The sequence below is a fragment of the Primulina tabacum genome, chromosome 4 (genome assembly GCF_025594145.1).
Source record: "Primulina tabacum isolate GXHZ01 chromosome 4, ASM2559414v2, whole genome shotgun sequence".
In the NCBI taxonomy this organism is placed as follows: Eukaryota; Viridiplantae; Streptophyta; class Magnoliopsida; order Lamiales; family Gesneriaceae; genus Primulina; species Primulina tabacum.
Window position 1 is genome coordinate 29,639,652 of NC_134553.1, and position 26,307 is coordinate 29,665,958.

The 26,307-nt window shown below is 35.0% G+C and overlaps 1 protein-coding gene across 1 annotated transcript; it reads right to left on the reverse strand.

Annotated features, from left to right (window-relative positions):
• Window positions 1-4,901: 4,901 nt before the first annotated feature.
• On the reverse strand, window positions 4,902-19,241 carry LOC142541944 (uncharacterized). The gene is made up of 5 exons (XM_075648388.1): window positions 18,966-19,241; window positions 18,411-18,855; window positions 17,822-17,961; window positions 17,524-17,707; window positions 4,902-5,017 (listed from the first exon to the last, which is right to left on the reverse strand). The coding sequence occupies exons 1-5, from the start codon at window positions 19,239-19,241 to the stop codon at window positions 4,902-4,904; spliced, it is 1,161 nt and encodes a 386-aa protein (XP_075504503.1).
• Window positions 19,242-26,307: the final 7,066 nt, after the last annotated feature.

A 26,307-nucleotide genomic window follows, 5' to 3' on the forward strand; every position in this document is an offset into this window, starting at 1 on the left:
CAAATTCAAATCAACAATGTTTTTGAAAAATATGTTGTTAATTAGTGACATTTTTGAGAACTTTGTCCCTACTGAAAAAACCGTCGCTAATTGGCTATATATACCTCATTTCTCTTTATTTTTTCAGCGATTTTCGTTTTTCTTTCTCGTATAGACAAGTTCTTACTTTTTTCTCCTAGTATCATGCTTTTTAATCACTATAACTTGTGTTTTTATTTAATTTTTTAGATCTGGTTCTCAGCTTCAACTTTATAAATCAACGATTCAAACAAGTTTTTTATATTTCTTTGTGTATTTTAATTTGATAATATTAATATAAATTTACATTTACTATATATGTAGCATAATATATATAATTATGTGTATCATTTCAAATACATTATTCATAATTTGAATATTATTAACAATACTAATTTTACAATCTTTAATTTAAGTATTATCAATAATTATTAATGTATATTATTTTTTAAAAAATTTAAAATAATTTTATTAACATTTTAAAAATAGTTTATATATAGTTTGATCAAAATTAAGTAATGCATATATTAAATTTGAATGTTGTTTATATTTATTCAAAAATATTTATCACTTTAATTTTTAATTTAATAAAAAATTTAATAAAATCTTAAAATAGTTTATTTACTTAAATATTTATTATAATTTAATATCGATAATATGTATATTATTATTAAAAATAAATTATTTTGTAAGTAATTAATGTATATTATAAATATATTTTTTAAAAATCGCCATCGGATTTAAGTCAAAATCACCAATTCAATTATCAATTTATTGTAGACTAAAATGTATAACAACGATAGAACTTGAATGTATCATAGGTTGGTGAATGTATTCTTAACCCAAGAGTATCATACTGTAGAGTCATTTGTTACGTTTTCCTTGAGTCATCCAGAGTGCTTATTAAATGGTAAAGTATGTTGCCCGTGCAACCGCAAAAAAGTCAAAACAAAACTTTTTTTAATGACGATATAGTTAAAGTACACTTAGCACGATATGAATTTATACCTGATTACTTTTGTTGGTATTATCATGGAGATGAGTATATTCATCCATCATATCAAAATTGTTGTAACATCTCATATTCGCAATCTTGATTTTGATGTTAAAAAAACTTGTTATTTTGTTTCTAATGATTTTACCTAAGTACGCAGAAACTGGAACTGATCAGGATTCGAACTGATCAGTTATCGAGCCACAACTGAAGCTATCGAGACGTAAACTGAAAGGCTAACTGATCGTCCAAACTGAACCAGTTCAACTGATATATCAAAGACCAGTTAAACTGATTGTCCAGCTGATAGGCAGTTCAGCAGAAAGCCTTCATAAGCCCGGCCAGCTGATGAAGAGCTCAACTGATGAAAAGTCCAGCTGATCAGTTCAAACTGAAGTAGCGAAATCAGTTCAGCTGACGAGCCAACTGATTTCACCAAACCAGTTCAAGACCAGTTCAGAACATCAGTTAGGAATCAATTTGTTTGCAGAACACGACAAGCTTATTCAATGGAATTCAGCCGTGCGCACTGAGGAAAAGCTTTTCTCCAGTCAAAGGACAATAATAGATGTTTCAACAGAGCTTAAAGACAAATTAATGTTCCAGAATGGCTGTCGAAAAGTACAGACACATTTCGAGGAACGAGTTCAAATTGCAACGAACATATTTGATGAGTCTTGGTGTACGATCACATTGCCTCTATAAATATAAAACAAGACCATCAACAAACAAGTGTGAAAATCAGAAAAAAATAGAAAAATAGGGCATGCAAACTGCTTAGTCTAGAAGCAAAATTCTCGATGTGTGAGAACACTTTCGTGTTGCATTCATAAATCAGTTCTCACACACGCACACACACAATCACTCACATATATAGAGAGTTGAGCTTTTCGAATAGCTGAGTGAGTTTTGCACAAAGACATTAAACTTGTGTATGTAGTCTTTGACACATAGATGTTAAACAAGTGTTGGCTGGAAGGTGCTACCTTCAATCTAGACTAGAAGTTCAGTTAGGCAGTGGTGTAAGTCTTAAGCTGAGTGGGTTTGTACAAGGTGTTGTATAAAACAAAGTTTTCTAGCGGAACCTACCCGAGATGGTAGAAGGAGTGACGTAGGAACAGTTGAAGTCTCCGAACATCCATAAACATATCTTGTGTACTTAACTGTTTAACATTTGTTTTCAAACTGATTTGATCAGTTCGAGCTGTTATCAGTTCAGTTCTCACTATAACTGAACTGATATATGCAAGAACTGATCCCCTTATATCAGTTAATGAGTTTACACAAGTTAAAGCTTTAAACCGATTAGCTTTCTTAATGAAGATTATTACGAGTATATTCCGTTTGGTTTAATTCATCGGTGTTTACAGTTTTAGAACACGAGCTATTGCAGCTCATTGAGAATATTGTGTCTGAAGCACCCTCGCAGGTGTTAGAACCGATCCATCAAAAATATTAATCTTGATGCTCTGTTTTCTTTGTACCGTGTTTTGAACTGTTGTTAGGGAACCATAAATGATTGCACCTGATGATTCTGTTGTGCTCGATAATAATTTTCAAGAAAATTTTAACTTTGAAGAAAATTTTGAAAATAAAAATGACAACTTTGATGAAGAACAACCACCACCAAACCATGTTGATAAGGCTTCAGAAAGTCTTAATAGCTAAATAAAATCATTGTATGGGATGATCAAATCAGCCGAGAAGGAGATCTAAGATGGAAATCCACACGATCACTCTTTGTTGTCCATTTTGATGAGTTTATTAAAGATGAAATATGAGTATAATATGTCACAAAGGAATCTCAATGACATGTGTCAATTAATGTCAGAGATATGTCCTGCTGAAAACAAAATTGCTTAAAGTTTTTACGATACGAAGAAACTGACTAAATAACTTGTACTGCCCGTCGAGAAGATTGATGCATGTAACAATAATTTCATGATCTATTGGGGTGTAGACAATACTTTGAATGAGGGTAAGATATGTTAACATCCACTATAAACCCAGTAGACGTAGATCTCATAATGTAAATAAGCAAATTGTATATAAGAAGATGTGTTACTTTTCAATCACCCATAGTCTACAAATGTTATAATATGTTTCAACTGCTACAACCACACATATGCAATGGCGCCACAACCACCATTATGATGGTGAAACAATGACACACCCATTCGATTCATTAGTGTGGTGTCATTTGACACCATACACCATCTTTTGCATAAGAGATTCGAAAGTGAGATTATGACCATGGACTGATAAATTCCAACCTATTGGTCAAAATAGTCAACAATATTCATCGTGGCCTATGATTCTGACGCCATATAACCTTCCGCCTTGGATGTGTATGAAAGAAGAGTACATGTTCTTTATTGTGATTGCACCTAGCTCGAGTAACCCAAAAGATAAACTTGATGTTTTCCTTCAGCTACTGATTGCAGAACTTCAATCAATTTGGTCTAATAGTGCTTATACATACGACATTCACACCAAGCAAATTTCACTCTCAAAGTTGCGTTGATGTGGACAATAAGCGATTTCCTGGCGTAGGCAATGTTATCAGGCTGGAGTACAGCTGGAAAACAAGCATTTCCTCACTGCCTGTCATATTTAGAGTCGTTCACTCTGGTAAGACCTCGTGGTTCCACAATCAAAGTAAGTTCCTATATGAAGATCACCCACTACGTTGCAATAGTCACATGTTCGTTCGCGGTAGAAGAGTGTTGCATTCCTCCCCTATTGTTAAATGAGATGATGGATTACTTACTGAGTTGGACGATTTTGGGTGTAGGCCTTCGTATGAGGTTAAATATGATACGACAAACAAAAAATTATGTAACTTGATCAAATGTTAATGGAGACGAAGTATTTTCTGGGAGCTTCCCTACTGGACTACTAACTTGATAAGACACAACTTGGATGTCATGCATGTTGAGAAAAATATTTTCGACAATGTCTTTAACACAATGACGAATATGACATGACGTACCACAGATAACACAAAATCACTAGGGGATCTTGTTGAAATAGGTATAAAAACAAATTTACATCCTGACGGATTTACGTGAAGATATTCTAAAGCAAGATACACACTAGACAAGCATGCAAGAAAAGTTATTTAGATGGTTGAAGAATGTTCAATTATCTGATTGTTATGTTCCGAAAATGTCTCGTTTTGTAGACATTAACAAGTTGCGAATATTTGATATGAAGAGTCATGATTGTTATGTATTTATGCAATGTTTAATACATGTTGCATTCAGAGAGTTGTTAGCAAGTGATGTGTGGGAGTTTTTGACTTAGTTAAATTTTTTTTTGAAACCTAACTTCTAGGAATATTAAAAAAGTGATCTGATGCGTCTAAATGAACGGATTCCTATCATTTTATGTAAGTTGAAGAAAATATTTCCGCCCAGTTTCTTTGACTCCATGGAATGTCTATGTATACATTTTCCTTACGAAGCCCGCATTGTGGGTCCCATGAAATTTAGATGGATGTAGTCTTTGAAAGATTTCTACATAAGTTGAAGAACATAGTGCATAACAAGGCACGAGTTGAGGGATCCATATGCAATGTGTGCACTTGTTTAGAGAGGCATCTATATTTTTTCAACATTACTTCAGTGATTCATTAATGACAGGAAAAAAAACTAGTCAAGTACAATTTTAGGACGTCTAAAAGAGGTTTGCTAATAGAGAAAAGTCTGAAATTGGTGCACTCTTGGCAAGCCTTCTTTCAATGAGGTACATGGATAAAGGCAATATAAGAAAGTACATGATGGAGATGTCTCATCTTGCTTCAAGGTTGAAAGCATGAAGCTTGACCTCTCCGAAGACTTGCTGGTGCATTTAGTTTTGATATATATTCCTCCACAGTTCAATCAGTTTAAGATGAGCTATAGCTGTCCGAAAGAGACTTGGTCTTTGAATGAGCCCATCTCGCACTGTGTTCAGGAAGAGGAAATGTTGAAGCAAGACAAGACAAAAAATGCCCATATACCTCTACATTAAAGGATAAAGGAAAGAAAAAGAAAGAAAATGAAGCTACAGATACATAGCCCCCGAAGAAACAATAGAAGAATCCTAGTGATTCTCAAATTGCTAGTTGTTTCTTCTATGGCAATGATGTGCATATAAAGAAGGAATGCACAAATTATCACGCTTGGCGTGCTAAGAAATATATGCTTCTTAATATGATTTGTTTTGAGGTTAATTTAACTTCAGTGCCTAGACACACTTGGTGAATATATTCTGGTGCGACAACTCGTATCAGGGTTTCTATTCCCTGTATTACTGAAAACCAAGTGATGCTAAAAGATTCATCTATGTTGGTGATAACAAAAAAGTTGAAGTTGAGAAAATAGGAGAATTTAGATTATTGTAAAAAATTAGAATTTATTTGGAACTTTTTGAAACATTTATTGTGCCGTCTTTTATATGGAATTTGATTTCATTTATGCATTAGATAAATTCGAGTATTCTTGTTCATTTGAAAATGAATATTCAATTTGTTTCATGATTCAAAATTGGTTGGTTCTGGTTCTTTATCAGGATATGATAATCTTTATTATTTTGATGTTATTGCTTCAAGCAGTCATCTTGAAAGTGATACTTCAAATTTTCATCAAATGATCATCTTGTTTGGTTTTGAAACGAATTTGGTCGATACTTATGTGTACCATAAATTTTGTGAGACTAAACATATTTTTCCGATTTTATATGTTGATGACATCCTACTTGCTAGCAATGATATAAAGTTGTTGCATGACACCAGTAAGTTTCCAACTAAGAATTTTGAGATGACAGATCTTGGTGATGCATCATCATAATCTCTCTCGATCTATTATTGGATTATCTCAGAAATGTTATATCAAGAAAGTTATCAAGCGATATGAGATGCAAGATTGTAAACCAATGGATAATCTTGTAGCTAAGGGGGACAAATTTAGTCTCAAACAATACCCCAAAAATGATTTTGAAGAAAATAAAATGCAGAAGATTCCATATGCATCTGCAGTGAGGAGTCTGATGTATCCTCAAGTTTGTACATGTCCAGAATAACGTACATGATAGAAATGTTGGGACGATATTTAAGTAATCCAAGAGTAGGACATTGGGGAAAAAGGACATGCAAAAGATTTTCTATGCATTTGTAATAAGGAGTCTAGTATATGCTCGTGTTTGTACACATCCAGATATTACGTACGTGACATGAATGTTGGGAAGATATCTAAGTAATCCAGGAGTAGAACATTGGAAAACAGTCAATAGAATTTTACGGTACTTACAGAGAACAAAGTATTACATGCTCATATATCGGAGGTTGGATCAGCTTGAGGTCATTGTGTACACTGACTCCGATTTTGCTAGATGCCAAGATAGTATGAACTCTATGTCAGGCTACATATATCTCATTGCTGGAGGTGTCATTTCCCGAAAGATTGCTAACAGTCTCTTATAGCCTCTTCCACTATGACAACTGAGTTTGTAGAATGTTACGAGACAACCAACAATGGGATATCGCTGCAAAATTTTGTCACAGGGCTGCACATTATTGTTTGAATTGAAAGCCCATTATGATTATATTGTGACAATAAATCAGCAGTCGTATATTCTAATAATAGCAGGAGCTCGATGAAATCAAAACATATAGGCATCAAGTTTCTGGTTGTTACAAAAAAATTCAGAGTTGCAAGTTGTCTATTGAACATATCAGTAGAAACTCCATGATAGAATATCCACTTACCAAGAGATTACCACCCAAACACTTTGATGAGCACAATTGAAACAAACCAAAACCACAAAATCAATAATCATGACCATAGACAGTATATGAATCGGAGAAGTTATCTTATCCACATGACACACTTTTCAATATACTTCTTGGTGATTTTGATAACTCAACAACTCTTTGTCATAGTTTGTTATAATATACATATAACCATTTTGGTATACTCAGCAACTATATGATCGTCTTTAACTTCTATTATGTTATTTAAAATCCTCATCTGGGATCTGACATGCTCGTAGTTACTTCCCTATCAGGACGTTTTTTCGGTTTTCTACATTGTTTTTATCCAGTAATCTTATTTTCCAATATTATTTTATTGTTGAATGATTTTTTCAGTTTTTGACAATCATCAACTATAACTCATAAGAATAAATGCTGTTTTTAGTCATGATTGGTTTTTACTGTGACTAAAAGTATGTATAACATATATATTCTTCAACAACATAACCAATGAATGGTGCTGTAATTCTTCAAACATCGTGATATTTGTAATATCGTTTTTATATATTTAGTATCAACATTATCAACATATAGTTATATGTTTAATAAATTTTTAACAATTATTTCTCAATCAGTGTGAGAAAAAAACTTGAAAATCTTTTCAAATTACTATATCTTAGAACTGTGTCATCGTTTAATTTGACGCATTTCAGGAAATTCATTTCGTTCTTCATTTTTTAGAAGATTTGAAAAAATAATTGCGTGTATCATATCATGAGGATGATATAGTTTCAATCTCATAAACAAAACAAATTTTATTCTATCGAATTTACATTTTGTTTTATAATATTTTATCTATTATGGAACAACATACAAAATTAATTGTTATATTTTAAAAATCTTGATAATGACATGGATAACGTAATTAAGATATGTATATGAGATATCATTCAAATATATATATCAAGGTATTTGTCTTATTCGATATCTCATCTAATAATACAATTGTTTAAATTTCATTAGCATCTTATAATAGATAAAATTAATTTGATGAAATATTGTATAATTCAATTTGAATTTCACTATTCGGCTAAGTGAATTTATTTGACGAGTAGTTCTCTATGTTACCATCATATATCTCATGAATTAGTTTGTTAGCCACTTTAACTAAAAAAATAGACAAAAACAACCTCTTAGCCACCTCGAAATATATCAAGATAATATTGGAAGAAATAAAGTGCAACCGGCTCAATGTCCCAATTTACTAAAAATGCTCAAAATTGATCTATTGTGTCCACAAAGCTTTAGAATTGTTCTCATACCATTAAAAACAGAATGAGAATTATACACAATTTTTTTTTTCATGTATTTCTTTTTCTGAATGAAGAATTTTTCTTTTTGTTTATTTTTTGAGAAATATTGATATTTTATATGTCATCAATATGTTGCAAACCATGAAGTAGCAACATAATCACTATATAACCCTTAAAAGTTTACACATACAATTTTCCAATTTCTTCTTCGTTGTGCTGTGTTGAAATTAAATATGAATCATTCTTGATCTTAATATTTTGCTTTAAATACGCCTTCAAATATATATGTATATGTTTCATGTCACTTAGTTAGACCTAATTTCAAATATCTAAAAAAATATATTTGAATTATATCATACAGAAATAGGGTCATAGTAATACGCAACATTATTTTTTTTAACATGTTTTTCATCCACTATGTTTGTCATAATTTTTTGTTCAAAATTTGATTCATTTCTTAACTACACGTATGAAGAACCAATAAATTATATAATTCACAGAAATCATATATTATCCTCTCTTCGTAGAACATAAGACCCAAAATATGTGGCTTTGATTGGTGTACTCTCATACATATTTTCATATAAACAACAAGACAAATAATAGAATATCAGAAAAATCAATTCCCGCCAACAATACTAAACAAAATGAATTTAAAAAATTCATGAGACAAACAACCTCCGTAAAAAAATGATAACTCAAAGTTAAAAAATAATTTATTTAGTACAATAACAAAATAAATTGAAGTATATACGAACAACAAAGCATAAATCACTCTCAAATTAAATACTAACTCATATTATTCAAAATTTTATAAATTTTTCAATATATTTTTTCAAATAAAGCGAAGACGACTTATTAACGTCATGGTTTCATAAATATTTTACTTTTTAAAAAACACACAAAGGAAAAAATGGTGCCTCAAACTCATCATGAAAAATCATTTAATAAAACTTAAGAAATAAAAATATAATACGAAGTCACATAATTTTCCTTAAATCAAAGAAAAATATTAGACGTTGACAAATATATCTGGTAACGGCAAAACATACGTTAACTTGTGATACAATTAAAAATTAGAATCATGCATAATCATTTAATTAGAACAAAATCGTATGCCAAAATCTACTTGATATTATCTTTTTTAACAATTTATCCATGTTGTTCTTCCACCAGAAGACTCATAGATCCACTAATTTTTTTAGTCCACCTATTAATTTCACAATAAATAATACTACAAAAATAATATAATCAATCACATAAAACTCAAATTCAATACCTTCAATCAATTAAATAAAAATTTGAATAGAGAATATAATAATGTTGTAAAAATTTTGAATACTGATTTATAGACACAAGTCAGGAAATAGATTGTCCTAATAAATAAAAAAATATTATCTCTTATATTCTGAGATATAAGCTAAAAACGAAAAAATATTCATCATTTTTAATATTTTCTGAGTCGCTTCAAACTAAGTAATCTAAGCAACCTGAAAACATGCATTATGTGTTTAAGAATTAAAAAAATATCTCAAGAAAAAAAATTAAAATAATCATTTTTGTGGGATATATGATTTTGTTTTATATTTCTTTCGGTGAACAAACAAATCACATAAGGAATCCAAACACAACATGAGCAATACAAACGGCATATAACACCAAAACATGTAATGCTATGTTAAAAAACTCATCTCATTGCAAGAACACAAAATGATCAAATGAAGTATATTATTTAGTAATATTTATTTTGCAGCATATATAAAAAATTGACTAAATAGCTTAAAAACAGTTTTTGGAATAACTCACATACAAACATTTCTCTCAATCATGTATCTCTATTGACACATTAAGAGTTTGAAAATATCTTTATTCTAAATGAGAGAAAGAAGTTTTATATAACCTTAATATTTATTAATAATTTATTTTTATTCAATCCGACTCATCTCCCTTCATCTGCTCATTATTACCTATCATCTATATGGTAGATATTTTTCATGAATTTGACGGAAATGTATAAATTTAGTAATTAAAATTAAATTTAAAAGTAAATTAAAACAATAATTAGTTTGATTGAGTTAAGTACACTATTAATGATCTTATTAAACTAACATAAAAAATGGCTTAAATAACATCATGGACATGAAAAATTGTAAAACAAAAAATGGTAAAATGGTAAAGTTACAAATGAAATCATATATTTAATATATAATATTGATTTAACATCAAATATCGAAAATAACTAAATAGCTTAAATGTTTATATTGAAATCACCTACATACAAATATTTTCTCTCAATCACATATATTTGTTGATACATAAGTAGGCTTAAAATATTTTTATTGTAAATGGGAAGAAGATGTTTTATATGAAATTAATATTTTTTAATTATTTAATTTTTTTCAATGCCACTCATTTACATTCGTCTTCCTATTATTACTTTAATGTTCGTAATATTAATAATTTTTTTAATGTATAACATCATGAGAGTGATTTTCTATTAATTTGATGTCATTGTAAATTAATTTGATTGAGTTAAGTACACTATAATAATTATCATATTAAACTAACATGAAAAATGACTTAAAAAACCCCATGAACATGCAAAATATAAAACAAATGAAAGGGTAAAAAAGAAAATTCACAAATGAAAGTTAAGTACACTATTAATTAACATATTAAACTAACATAGAAAATTACTTAAAGAACCAAATGAACATGACAATATAAAATAAATAAAAGGGTAAAAAGATAAGCTCACATTCAAACTCATATATTTATAATAGAAAATTTATAATTTAGTAATTAAAATTAAAATTAAAAGTAATTAAAACAATAATTAGTTTGATTGAGTTAAGTACACTATTAATGATCTTATAAACTAACATAAAAAATGACTTAAATAACATCATAGCACATGAAAAATTGTAAAACAAAAATGGCAAAGTTACAAATGAAATAATATATTTAATAGATACTATTATTTAACATCAAATATCGAAAATTGACTAAATAGCTTAATGTTTATATTGAAAATCAACTACATACAAATATTTTCTCTCCATCACATATATTTGTTTATACATAAGTAGGCTTAAATATCTCTATTGTAAATGGAAGAAGATGTTTTATATGAAATTAATATTTTTAATTATTTAATTTTTTCAATGCCACTCATCTACATTCGTCTTCCTAATATAAAATAATAAAAGGGTAAAAGATAAGCTCACAATTCAAACTCATATATTCTCATAGTAATAATCAAACCATATATTTATAATGTACTAATAATAATAGATATATATATATATATATATCATTTATAATGGCTCAGAGTTAAAGAGAATTCAAATAAAGTTAGAAAATGTGGACTTTTTGTAACGTACCGTACTTTACTACTTCAAAATTTGCGGAAAAATTAAAAATTTCTTAAACATAAAATTTCATACGGTCGTCACTTGTCATTTAACTTAATAATATTAAAATCAACATTCTCAACTAATATTTTCCAACAAAGTACTTATTTCAATCATCTCACATCCAACATAAAAACATAATATTTTAAAGTTTTCAATAAAACATAAACATAGTGGTCCTCGGGTTTAGCCTTCCGCTCAGTCCAAGCCTGCCCCTTGGTCGCCACCTCCGTCTCCTCCTCAACGTACTCACCTGCATCGTTCAAAGTCTAGTGAGTCTAAAGACTCAACACGTATAAACTTGGGAATAACGAGTATTACATAATAAAACCACATACAACTTCAAAATATAACATATATACTTGAAACTTAAACTTCCTAATAACTTTGAACTCTCATAAACTTCTTTGAACTTAAACATACATACTTGAAACTTGAATTTGCATAATAACTTGAACTTTCATAAACTTGAGCTTTGCATAAACTTTGAACAATACATGCATACATATATGACGTGCCATCACATAAACTTTTCTTTAAATATGCTTTCATACTTCAACATACTTAACTTCATCATTTTGCGTAGAGGATGTTTCAAAGCAAGTGACCCATAACATAATAAATATCTGATCAGACAAACCACAGTACTGGGCTGACAGGGACGTATCCACTGCCACGTACATGAGATCCCTGTTCATAATTTAACAGGCCAGTGATCCACGTTCATAAGTTAACGCTTCACAACCACGATCTAACCCGTTCATAATTAACGGGCGGATTGGTCCCCGTTCATAATTTAACGCTTTCCAATCCTAACTTCAAAACCCGTTCATAATTTAACGGGGTGGAGAGGTCCTCGGCCCACGTTCACCGACTTCCAAACCCATTTACTTTTGGTCACAAGACATTTAGCATACCTCAAAAACTTCAAATATTTTCTTTGCACGTCATACATACTTACTTAGCGCTGAGGGATTCGTTGGATGTCAATCGTGTCGTTGCTGCAACATACTAACATGAATTCATAAGCTTAACGTGTACAACTTAAACGTAAAAGTCTGCTTAATCTCAAGCTAAATAATTTCTTAGAACATTCTATAATTTCTCACCACTTGACCTTGTAAAACATTAATGTTAAATCATACCATAACACCTCAAACCAAACCTTAAGTGATAAAATATTTATCCCAAAAACTGAAGCTACACGGACCCCGTACCCAGGTCAGGCCCCGGGTCTGTGTAGGTACTGCCTCATATGTGTCATGTAAAAGAAGGAGCACGGACCCCAGTCCCTAGGTCCGTGTACGGGTCCGTGTCTGTGCGTTTAAATATGTGTCGAAGAAATGAGAAGGCACGAACCCCGTGCTAACCTCCGTCGTCCGTGTCCGTCTGCCCAACGAATTATTTGATGAAATTTTATGACATGTCTATTCTCCCAATTAACACATAATGCATCAAGATTCCACACTATGCGACCATTCTAGGACACCATAACAATGAACTAAACTTTTATAATCACCCTACAATTTATACGACCCAAAAATACTGTCATTTATATTAAAGTTTATTTCTTACGACTTCTTAATAATTCAAGCTTTTAACCGACATGAATCGAAACCTCAAAAAATACTCTAAACATCATTACTAACTTTCCTTATATGCAGCAACGATCACCCATCGATCCCCAACAAAGCCTGCAACATAAAAACTTCAAGAACACATTAAAATTCCATAACTTTCTTGAAACACGATTTGAGCAGTCATACGAAAACATCATAACTCACTCAGTTTTTAATCCAAATAACTCGAAATTTATATCAAATCGAACGTATCGAAAAGATCTATGTTTTTGTAGTTGAAAGTTTTCTCAAAATATGTACCGAAAAATTGCAGTTTTCGAAAGAACATCAAAACAGGAATTTTCGGATCTAATTTGAGCAGTCATACTAAAAACACAATAACTCACTCGTTTTTAATCCAATAACTCGAATTTTATATCAAATCGAACGTATCAAAAAGATCTACGTTTTTGTAGTTGAAAGTTTTCTCAAATATGTACCGAAAAATTGCAGTTTTCGAAAGAACATCAAAACAAGAATTTTCGGATCTAATTTGAGCAGTCATACTAAAAACACAATAAACTCACCTCGATTTTAATCCAAATAACTCGAATTTTATATCAATCGAACGTATCAAAAAGATCGACGTTTTTGTAGTTGAAAGTTTTCGCAAAATATGTACAGAAAAATCTCAGTTTTCGAAAGACCATCATAACATGAACTTTCACTCCAAAAATACTTCCAAATACATCGGTTGATTTTTCTGCTCAAACTTCTACATCATACATACATTTTTATGCTTAAAAACAACTTAATACATAATATGACATGATCGATGCAGCAAGAACAGATTATACGTGCCTTTTGATATTTAAAAATACCGAAACTACGATCCCGAAGCGGAGATGATACGGGAGACGATCCGGGACGAACTTAGCTCAATTTCTTCAAAGAAAACTTACTAAATATATGCGGAAATTTTTAGAGGAGATGTGCTCGTTGAATGAAAAAAAAGAAGGAAGAAAATGAAATAAAATAATTGAGATAGGAGTGTTTTAAAAACACAACCCTTCTCTTTAGTCAAAAAGTTTAATAACATGTTTTTGTTTTGTGTTTTGTTTGTGTGTGTGTACGTGTATATGTGTGTGTAAATGTGTGAGTGTGTGTGAGTCAAAGTGTGTGTGCTTGTGTGTTGATATATAATGTGTATATATATATATACCTACATATATATAAACAATTGTAACATATGTTTAATATACTAAAAAATCTATTTAAAAACATTTAACATACTAATTTAAAATAAATCTCATATTAACCCCATTATAAATTTTAAATTTAAATAAGATGCACAAATACTACAACTTAAAAATTTTAAAATCAATTAATGATTTAAATAATTAAGCTCTTAAATTACTAAAATTAATTAAATTATTTAAAATACTCCATCCTTTATCTTAATAAAAATACTGCATTAAAATTTACTAAAAAAATCGTCCCCTACTCCTTTCCTCGATCTCGCCTCGAATAATCGCCTGAACATAAAACTCTAGAAACATTTTAACATACATTAAATAACTAAATAATTAAAATAATAAATTTCATAAATTAAATATATGCATGAATTTTACGTATACTATTTTGGGCTTTACAATATCTCCCCCCCTTATAAAAATTTCTTCTCGAAATTAAGTCTTACCGAACAACTTTGGGTAGCGGATTCCTCATATCTGCTTCAGCTTCCCAAGTGGCCTCCTCCACTGATTGATTCAGCCACTGGACTTTGACTAACTTAGTCGTCTTCATTTCGAAGTCTACGCTCTTGTCTGTCTAAAATTTAATCGGTCTTTCCTCATAAGACAAGTCTGGAGTCAACTGCAATGGCTCATGGCTCAGAACATGCGAAGGATTTGCTAGATACTTCCTCAACATCGAACGTGAAATACATTGTGCACTTCCGGCCAAATTCGGCGTAGGGCTACACGATAAGCTAGTGTTCCAACTCTGTCAAGAATCTCGAACGGTCCAACTAAATCTCGGACTCAGCTTACCTCTCTTTCCCAAATCTCATAACCACCCTTCATAGTTGTTATCTTAACAAATACATGATCACCTCAGCAAATTCAAGATCTCTCCTTCTCTTATCAGCATAACTCTTCTGACGACCCTGGGCGGTCTTCATTCTGTCACGAATCTTAACCACCACATCTGCAGTCTGCTGAACTATTTCTGGACCAAGTTCTGCTCTCTCCCCACTTCATCCCAATGAACTGGCGATCTGCACTTTAGTCCATACAAAGCTTCATAAGGAGCCATACCTATTGATGATTGAAAACTGTTATTGTAGGTAAACTCCACAAGTGGTAGTTTAGACTCCCCAAGTCCCATGAAAATCAATCATACAAGCTCTCAACAAATCCTCTAATATCTGAATCACTCGCTCAGACTGGGCCATCTGTCTGAGGGTGAAATGCAGTACTGAATAACAATTTCGTCCCATGGCTGCATGTAACTTTTCCAGAAGGACGATGTAAACCTCGGATCCCTGTCTGACACAATAGAAACTGAATCCCATGCAAACGAATTATCTCCCTTATATAAAGCTCCGCATACTGCGTCATGGAGAAAGTCGTCTTCACTGGTAAGAAATGTGCTGACCTTAGTTAGTCGATCCACTATAACCCAAATTGGCATTGGATCCTCTGACTGACCTCGGCAAACCAACAACAAAATCCATGGTGATATTCCTCCCATTTCACTCTGGAATGGGAAGTGACTTAAGCATCCCTGCTGGTCTCTGATGCTCTGCTTTCACCTGCTGACAAGTGAGACATTCTGATACATATCTGCGGATATCTCGTTTCATCTCTGGCCACCAATACAAAATTTGCAAGTCTTTGTACAGCTTGGTACCTCCTGGGTGAATAGAATACGGAGATGCATGTGCATCGTGACAAAATATCCTGTCTGATTGAATCACCACTAGGCACCCACATTCTATCTTTGTATCTCACTAATACCCATCTGACACTGTGTAGAGAACACTGCCCTTCGCTTCATCTTTTAGTCTCCATTCTGTAGTTGCTCATCTGAAGACTGTCCTGCTCGATACGATCTAGCAAGGAAGATTTGACTGTCAGATTAGACAGCTTAGGAGCTTGCCCTTACGATAAACTTCCAAGTCAAACCTTTGAATCTCATACTGAAGAGATCTCTGAGCTGATAAATGAGCTATGACTGCAACTTTTTTGCTCAATGCGTCTGCGACAACATTAGCTTTCCGGATGATAGCTTAATTTCACAGTCGTAATCCTTAACCAGTTCTAACCATGTCTCTGGTTCTCATATTTAATCTCTTTCTGTGTGAAGAAATATTTTGAGACTCTTGTGATCAGTGAAAATCTGACATTCTCACCGTATAGATGAGTGTCTCCAAATTTTTCAATGCAAAAACAACGGCTGCTAACTCAAGATCATGTGTCAGGGTAGTTTGTTCTCATGTACCTTCAACTGTCTGGAAGCATAAGCTATGATCGACCTGTTGCCATCCTTACTGCTCCTAAACCGAGCTTAGATGCATCAGTGTATAACACAAAATCTCCTTGCCCTGATGGCATGGCTAACACTGGTGCTGAAATAAGAGCTTGCTTCAAAGTATCGAAGCTCTTCTGACATTTATCGCTCCACACAAACTTAGCATTCTTCTTAGTCAGTGAAGTGAGTGGCACTGCTATCGACGAGAATCCTTGAATGAACTTACGGTAGTAACCAGCTAAACCCAGAAAACTTCGGATCTCAGATGCATTCTTTGGTTCAACCCATTCCTTGACAGTTGCTACTTTCGCTGGATCCACCTCGATACCACTACTAGATACTATATGACCCAAAAACGCTACATTTTCCAACCAAAATTCGCACTTACTGAATTTCGCAAATAACTTGCGACTCTGAAGAATCTGTAAGACTATCCTCAAATGCTGGTTATGTTCTTCATGGCTCTTCGAGTATATGAGGATGTCGTCAATAAATACTATGACGAACTGATCAAGATACTGATGGAATACTCGGTTCATTAGATCCATGAAAATAGCTGGAGCATTCGTTACTCCAAACGGCATCACTAAGAACTCGTAATGCCCATACCGGGTCCTGAAAGCTGTCTTGTGGACATCTGCATCCTTCACTTTCAATTGATGATATCCTGATCGAAGATCTATCTTAGAAAATACAGTAGCTCCTTGCAATTGATCAAACAAATCTTCTATTCTAGGCAATGGATACTTATTCTTGATCGTCACCTTATTTAACTCACGGTAATCGATGCAAAGCCTCATGCTCCCATCTTTCTTTTTCACAAATAGTACAGGTGCTCCCCAAGGTGAGAAACTTGGGCGAATAAATTCCTTGTCCAGAAGCTCCTGTATCTGTTGCTTGAGTTCTAACATCTCAGCTGGAGCTAATCTGTATGGTGCCTTAGAGATTGGCACGGTACCTGGCATGAGATCGATGGCAAACTCCACTTCTCTATCCGGTGGAAGTCCTGCAACATCATCTGGAAAGACGTCTGGAAAATCTCTGACTACTGGAACATCTGATATAGATGGAGTGGTTACATCAGGTGCTGACACAATACTGGCCAAGAAAGCCTGACACCCTTTGGAAATCAATCTCCTCGCCTGCATACAGGAGATCATGCGAGGAAAATTCCTCCATCTAGCTGGCTCGAATAGAAACTGCTCCATGCCTAATGGTCTGACCAACACTGATCTCTTCTGAAAATCAATAAGAACTCGATTCTTTGTCAACCAATCCATTCCCAAAATGATATCAAACTCTGGCATTGGCAATATAATCAAATCTGCATACACCAAGTGACCCTGCAGTTCTAGATCAATATCTCTGACCACACTGGTGGCTAACAACTCTTCCCCTGATGGAAGTGTCACTGAAAAGTTCACGTCTAGGCCAATGGACTTGATGTCCAAATGATTAGCAAAGGTCTCCGATATAAAGGAGTGAGTGGCTCCTGAATCTATCAGTGCAGTTGTGGCTAATCTCTTTATGAAATATTTCCTGAGAGATGTTAGCACAACACCAAACTTATATCCCAAAATACTAGCAATTAACTTTAAGCATAGTTGAAATCAATATATTCCAAGTCAATCTAAAATCTTACTAGTACACTAATAATCGCAAATAAAATTTCCACATGCAAGGCAAATAATACCGAGCTTAAATAGAAATGATTACCGGTCATTAGTGTAGTGTCTGGGTTCGCCTCCTGTGCGTGCATGGCGAATACCCTCCCTTGGGTTGGCTGCTTCCACTGAGGACACTGCTTCAGCATGTGATCCGTAGATCCACATTTAAAACACTTGCCTGATCCATACAAGCATGGTCCTGGATGCTGGCGGTTACACTTCGGGCACATTGGGAAAACAACGGGCCTCTGAGGCGCCCCCTGCTGCTGGATAGGACCCTTGCCCCTAGGTGGTCCTTGGTAAGGCTTCTTCCCAGGCTGCCCCTGAAAAGGTTTCTTGTACTGGGGTCGCTGATGCTGATGCTGTGGCTGCGGTGGTGCCTGGTAGGGCCTCTTGCCCAACATATCAGTCTCAATGTCTCTCTGGTCTTGCTCCGCCGCCAGAGCTCCAGAAACGGCAGCTGCATATGTAGTAAGGCCAGTTACTCTCACATCACGGCGCAAGACTGGCCGCAAACCACCCATGAAATGCCTCAGTTTTGCTCGAGCATCATTAGCTATGAGTGGCACAAAGTAGCAACCCTGTTCAAACTTTCTCACAAACTCAGCCACACTACTATCTCCCTGTCGTAGTGTCATAAATTCCGTAGTCAAACGGGCTTGTACCTCCTCAGTGAAGTACTTAGCGAAGAACATCTCTTTGAATCCATCCCAAGACAACATCGCAAATTAACTGCCACCGATGCACTGTCCCACCATCGTCTTGCATCCCCTGCTAGGAGAAAAATGGCACATCGGACTCGATCCACATCCTGCAATTCCATATACTCAAAGATCACCTCTATAGACTTAACCCACTCTTCCGCCACCATAGGATTCGTAGTCCCTGAGAACTTCTGAGGATTCATCTTCTGAAATCTCTCGTACACTGCCTCCGGTTGAGTCCTCGGTCCTGCACCTCCTGCTGCTGGAGCTGGATTCCCCGCAACCTGTGCGAAGAACTGCGTCATAGCTGCAAGCATCTGCGCCTGCATATCTGGAGGTGGAGGAGGAGGAGTGGCTCTTTCCCTATCACGAGACTCTCGGTCCTCATCCCTAGCTCCACGGGCAATCAAACGTCTAGGAGCCATACTGTTCTAAAATTACCCAATACGTAAACCCAACATGCATATGAACATGATATAAATAACATAGGATTCACGTAACTGAACTTAAAAGTATGGACATGCTGAAAATAATAACTTAATGCATACTACACTAACATAAATCTTTGAAAACTTAAAACTTACAGACTTGAGGTGTGACCTTATGAGCTTCTTGCGACTGGAATTAGGCATAACCCTTTACAAGAACCTGGCTCTGATACCAACTGTAACGTACCGTACTTTTACTACTTCAAAATTTGCGGAAAAATTAAAAATTTTCTTAAACATAAAATTTCATACGGTCGTCACTTGTCATTTAACTTAATAATATTAAAATCAACATTCCCAACTAATATTTTCCAACAAAGTACTTATTTCAAATCATCTCACATCCAACATAAAAACATAATATTTTAAAGTTTTCATAAACATAAACATAGTGGTCCTCGGGTTTAGCCTTCCGCTCAGTCCAAGCCTGCCCTTTGGTCGCCACCTCCTGTCTCCTCCTCAACGTACTCACCTGCATCGTTCAAGTCTAGTGAGTCTAAAGACTCAACACGTATAAACTGGGAATAACGAGTATTACATAATAAAACCACATACAACTTCAAAATATAACATATATACTTGAAACTTAAACTTTCATAATAACTTTGAACTCTCATAAACTTCTTTGAACTTAAACATACATACTTTGAAACTTGAATTTGCATAATAACTTGAACTTTCATAAACTTGAGCTTTGCATAAACTTTGAACATACATGCATACATAATATGACGTGCCATCACATAAACTTTTCTTTAAATATGCTTTCATACTTCAACATACTTAACTTCATCATTTTGCGTAGAGGATGTTTCAAAGCAAGTGACCCATAACATAATAAATATCTGATCAGACAAACCACAGTACTGGGCTGACAGGGACGTATCCACTGCCACGTACATGAGATCCCTGTTCATAATTTAACAGGCCAGTTGATCCACGTTCATAATTTAACGCTTCACAACCACGATCTAACCCGTTCATAATTTAACGGGCGGATTGGTCCCCGTTCATAATTTAACGCTTTCCAATCCTAACTTCAAACCCGTTCATAATTTAACGGGGTGGAGAGGTCCTCGGCCACGTTCACCGACTTCCAAACCCATTTACTTTTGGTCACAAGACATTTAGCATACCTCAAAAACTTCAAATATTTTCTTTGCACGTCATACATACTTACTTAGCGCTGAGGGATTCGTTGGATGTCAATCGTGTCGTTGCTGCAACATACTAACATGAATTCATAAGCTTAACGTGTACAACTTAAACGTAAAAGTCATGCTTAATCTCAAGCTAAATAATTTCTTAGAACATTCTATAATTTCTCACCACTTGACCTTGTAAAACATTAATGTTAAATCATACCATAACACCTCAAACCAAACCTTAAGTGATAAAATATTTATCCCAAAAACTGAAGCTACACGGACCCCGTACCCAGGTTAGGCCCCGGGTCTGTGTAGGTACTGCCTCATATGTGTCATGTAAAAGAAGGAGCACGGACCCCGTCCCTAGGTCCGTGTACGGGTCCGTGTCTGTGCGTTTAAATATGTCTCGAAGAAATGAGAAGGCACGAACCCCGTGCTAACCTCCGTCGTCCGTGTCCGTCTGCCCAACGAATTATTTGATGAAAATTTTATGACATGTCTATTCTCCCAATTAACACATAATGCATCAAGATTCCACACTATGAGACCATTCTAGGACACCATAACAATGAACTAAACTTTTATAATCACCCTACAATTTATACGACCCAAAAATACTGTCATTTATATTAAAGTTTATTTCTTACGACTTCTTAATAATTCAAGCTTTTAACGACATGAATCGAAACCTCAAAAATACTCTAAACATCATTACTAACTTTCTTATATGCAGCAACGATCACCCATCGATCCCCAACAAAGCCTGCAACATAAAAACTTCAAGAACACATTAAAATTCATAACTTTCTTGAAACACGATTTGAGCAGTCATACGAAAAACATCATAACTCACTCGTTTTTAATCCAAATAACTCGAAATTTATATCAAATCGAACGTATCGAAAAGATCTATGTTTTTGTAGTTGAAAGTTTTCTCAAAATATGTACCGAAAAATTGCAGTTTTCGAAAGAACATCAAAACAGGAATTTTCGGATCTAATTTGAGCAGTCATACTAAAAACACAATAACTCACTCGTTTTTAATCCAAATAACTCGAATTTTATATCAAATCGAACGTATCAAAAAGATCTACGTTTTTGTAGTTGAAAGTTTTCTCAAAATATGTACCGAAAAATTGCAGTTTTTGAAAGAACATCAAAACAGGAATTTTCGGATCTAATTTGAGCAGTCATACTAAAAACACAATAACTCACTCGTTTTTAATCCAAATAACTCGAATTTTATATCAAATCGAACGTATCAAAAAGATCTACGTTTTTGTAGTTGAAAGTTTTCGCAAAATATGTACAGAAAAATCTCAGTTTTCGAAAGACCATCATAACACGAAATTTCAACTCCAAAAATACTTCCAAATACATTCGGTAGATTTTTCTGCTCAAACTTCTACATCATACATACATTTTTATGCTTAAAAACAACTTAATACATAATATGACATGATCGATGCAGCAAGAACAGATTATACGTGCCTTTTGATATTTAAAAATACCGAAACGACGATACCGAAGCGGAGATGATACGGGAGACGATCCGGGACGAAGTTAGCTCAATTTCTTCAAAGAAAACTTACTAAATATATGCTGGAAATTTTTAGAGGAGATGTGCTCGTTGAATGAAAAAAAAAGAAGGAAGAAAATGAAATAAATAAATTGAGATAGGAGTGTTTTAAAAACACAACCTTCTCTTTAGTCAAAAAGTTTAATAACATGTTTTGTTTTGTGTTTTGTGTTGTGTGTGTGTACGTGTATATGTGTGTGTAAATGTGTGAGTGTGTGTGTGAGTCAAAGTGTGTGTGCTTGTGTGTTGATATATATATGTGTATATATATATATACCTACATATATATAAACAATTGTAACACACGGACGACGGAGGTTAGCACGGGGTTCGTGCCTTCTCATTTCTTCGAGACATATTTAAACGCACAGACACGGACCCGTACACGGACCTAGGGACGGGGTCCGTGCTCCTTCTTTTACATGACACATATGAGGCAGTACCTACACAGACCCGGGGCCTAACCTGGGTACGGGGTCCGTGTAGCTTCAGTTTTTGGGATAAATATTTTATCACTTAAGGTTTGGTTTGAGGTGTTATGGTATGATTTAACATTAATGTTTTACAAGGTCAAGTGGTGAGAAATTATAGAATGTTCTAAGAAATTATTTAGCTTGAGATTAAGCATGACTTTTACGTTTAAGTTGTACACGTTAAGCTTATGAATTCATGTTAGTATGTTGCAGCAACGACACGATTGACATCCAACGAATCCCTCAGCGCTAAGTAAGTATGTATGACGTGCAAAGAAAATATTTGAAGTTTTTGAGGTATGCTAAATGTCTTGTGACCAAAAGTAAATGGGTTTGGAAGTCGGTGAACGTGGCCGAGGACCTCTCCACCCCGTTAAATTATGAACGGGTTTGAAGTTAGGATTGGAAAGCGTTAAATTATGAACGGGGACCAATCCGCCCGTTAAATTATGAACGGGTTAGATCGTGGTTGTGAAGCGTTAAATTATGAACGTGGATCAACTGGCCTGTTAAATTATGAACAGGGATCTCATGTACGTGGCAGTGGATACGTCCCTGTCAGCCCAGTACTGTGGTTTGTCTGATCAGATATTTATTATGTTATGGGTCACTTGCTTTGAAACATCCTCTACGCAAAATGATGAAGTTAAGTATGTTGAAGTATGAAAGCATATTTAAAGAAAAGTTTATGTGATGGCACGTCATATTATGTATGCATGTATGTTCAAAGTTTATGCAAAGCTCAAGTTTATGAAAGTTCAAGTTATTATGCAAATTCAAGTTTCAAAGTATGTATGTTTAAGTTCAAAGAAGTTTATGAGAGTTCAAAGTTATTATGAAAGTTTAAGTTTCAAGTATATATGTTATATTTTGAAGTTGTATGTGGTTTTATTATGTAATACTCGTTATTCCCAGTTTATACGTGTTGAGTCTTTAGACTCACTAGACTTGAACGATGCAGGTGAGTACGTTGAGGAGGAGACAGGAGGTGGCGACCAAAGGGCAGGCTTGGACTGAGCGGAAGGCTAAACCCGAGGACCACTATGTTTATGTTTTATGAAAACTTTAAAATATTATGTTTTTATGTTGGATGTGAGATGATTTGAAATAAGTACTTTGTTGGAAAATATTAGTTGGGAATGTTGATTTTAATATTATTAAGTTAAATGACAAGTGACGACCGTATGAAATTTTATGTTTAAGAAAATTTTTAATTTTTCCGCAAATTTTGAAGTAGTAAAAGTACGGTACGTTACAGTTGGTATCAGAGCCAGGTTCTTGTAAAGGGTTATGCCTAATTCCAGTCGCAAGAAGCTCATAAGGTCACACCTCAAGTCTGTAAGTTTTAAGTTTTCAAAGATTTATGTTAGTGTAGTATGCATTAAGTTATTATTTTCAGCATGTCCATACTTTTAAGTTCAGTTACGTGAATCCTATGTTATTTATATCATGTTCATATGCATGTTGGGTTTACGTATTGGGTAATTTTAGAACAGTATGGCTCCTAGACGTTTGATTGCCCGTGGAGCTAGGGATGAGGACCGAGAGTCTCGTGATAGGGAAAGAGCCACTCCTCCTCCTCCACCTCCAGATATGCAGGCGCAGATGCTTGCAGCTATGACGCAGTTCTTCGCACAGGTTGCGGGGAATCCAGCTCCAGCAGCAGGAGGTGCAGGACCGAGGACTCAACCGGAGGCAGTGTACGAGAGATTTCAGAAGATGAATCCTCAGAAGTTCTCAGGGACTACGAATCCTATGGTGGCGGAAGAGTGGGTTAAGTCTATAGAGGTGATCTTTGAGTATATGGAATTGCAGGATGTGGATCGAGTCCGATGTGCCATTTTTCTCCTAGCAGGGGATGCAAGACGATGGTGGGACAGTGCATCGGTGGCAGTTAATTTGCCGATGTTGTCTTGGGATGGATTCAAAGAGATGTTCTTCGCTAAGTACTTCACTGAGGAGGTACAAGCCCGTTTGACTACGGAATTTATGACACTACGACAGGGAGATAGTAGTGTGGCTGAGTTTGTGAGAAAGTTTGAACAGGGTTGCTACTTTGTGCCACTCATAGCTAATGATGCTCGAGCAAAACTGAGGCATTTCATGGGTGGTTTGCGGCCAGTCTTGCGCCGTGATGTGAGAGTAACTGGCCTTACTACATATGCAGCTGCCGTTTCTGGAGCTCTGGCGGCGGAGCAAGACCAGAGAGACATTGAGACTGATATGTTGGGCAAGAGGCCCTACCAGGCACCACCGCAGCCACAGCATCAGCATCAGCGACCCCAGTACAAGAAACCTTTTCAGGGGCAGCCTGGGAAGAAGCCTTACCAAGGACCACCTAGGGGCAAGGGTCCTATCCAGCAGCAGGGGGCGCCTCAGAGGCCCGTTGTTTTCCCAATGTGCCCGAAGTGTAACCGCCAGCATCCAGGACCATGCTTGTATGGATCAGGCAAGTGTTTTAAATGTGGATCTACGGATCACATGCTGAAGCAGTGTCCTCAGTGGAAGCAGCCAACCCAAGGGAGGGTATTCGCCATGCACGCACAGGAGGCGAACCCAGACACTACACTAATGACCGGTAATCATTTCTATTTAAGCTCGGTATTATTTGCCTTGCATGTGGAAATTTTATTTGCGATTATTAGTGTACTAGTAAGATTTTAGATTGACTTGGAATATATTGATTTCAACTATGCTTAAAGTTAATTGCTAGTATTTTGGGATATAAGTTTGGTGTTGTGCTAACATCTCTCAGGAAATATTTTCATAAAGAGATTAGCCACAACTGCACTGATAGATTCAGGAGCCACTCACTCCTTTATATCGGAGACCTTTGCTAATCATTTGGACATCAAGTCCATTGGCCTAGACGTGAACTTTTCAGTGACACTTCCATCAGGGGAAGAGTTGTTAGCCACCAGTGTGGTCAGAGATATTGATCTAGAACTGCAGGGTCACTTGGTGTATGCAGATTTGATTATATTGCCAATGCCAGAGTTTGATATCATTTTGGGAATGGATTGGTTGACAAAGAATCGAGTTCTTATTGATTTTCAGAAGAGATCAGTGTTGGTCAGACCATTAGGCATGGAGCAGTTTCTATTCGAGCCAGCTAGATGGAGGAATTTTCCTCGCATGATCTCCTGTATGCAGGCGAGGAGATTGATTTCCAAAGGGTGTCAGGCTTTCTTGGCCAGTATTGTGTCAGCACCTGATGTAACCACTCCATCTATATCAGATGTTCCAGTAGTCAGAGATTTTCCAGACGTCTTTCCAGATGATGTTGCAGGACTTCCACCGGATAGAGAAGTGGAGTTTGCCATCGATCTCATGCCAGGTACCGTGCCAATCTCTAAGGCACCATACAGATTAGCTCCAGCTGAGATGTTAGAACTCAAGCAACAGATACAGGAGCTTCTGGACAAGGAATTTATTCGCCCAAGTTTCTCACCTTGGGGAGCACCTGTACTATTTGTGAAAAAGAAAGATGGGAGCATGAGGCTTTGCATCGATTACCGTGAGTTAAATAAGGTGACGATCAAGAATAAGTATCCATTGCCTAGAATAGAAGATTTGTTTGATCAATTGCAAGGAGCTACTGTATTTTCTAAGATAGATCTTCGATCAGGATATCATCAATTGAAAGTGAAGGATGCAGATGTCCACAAGACAGCTTTCAGGAC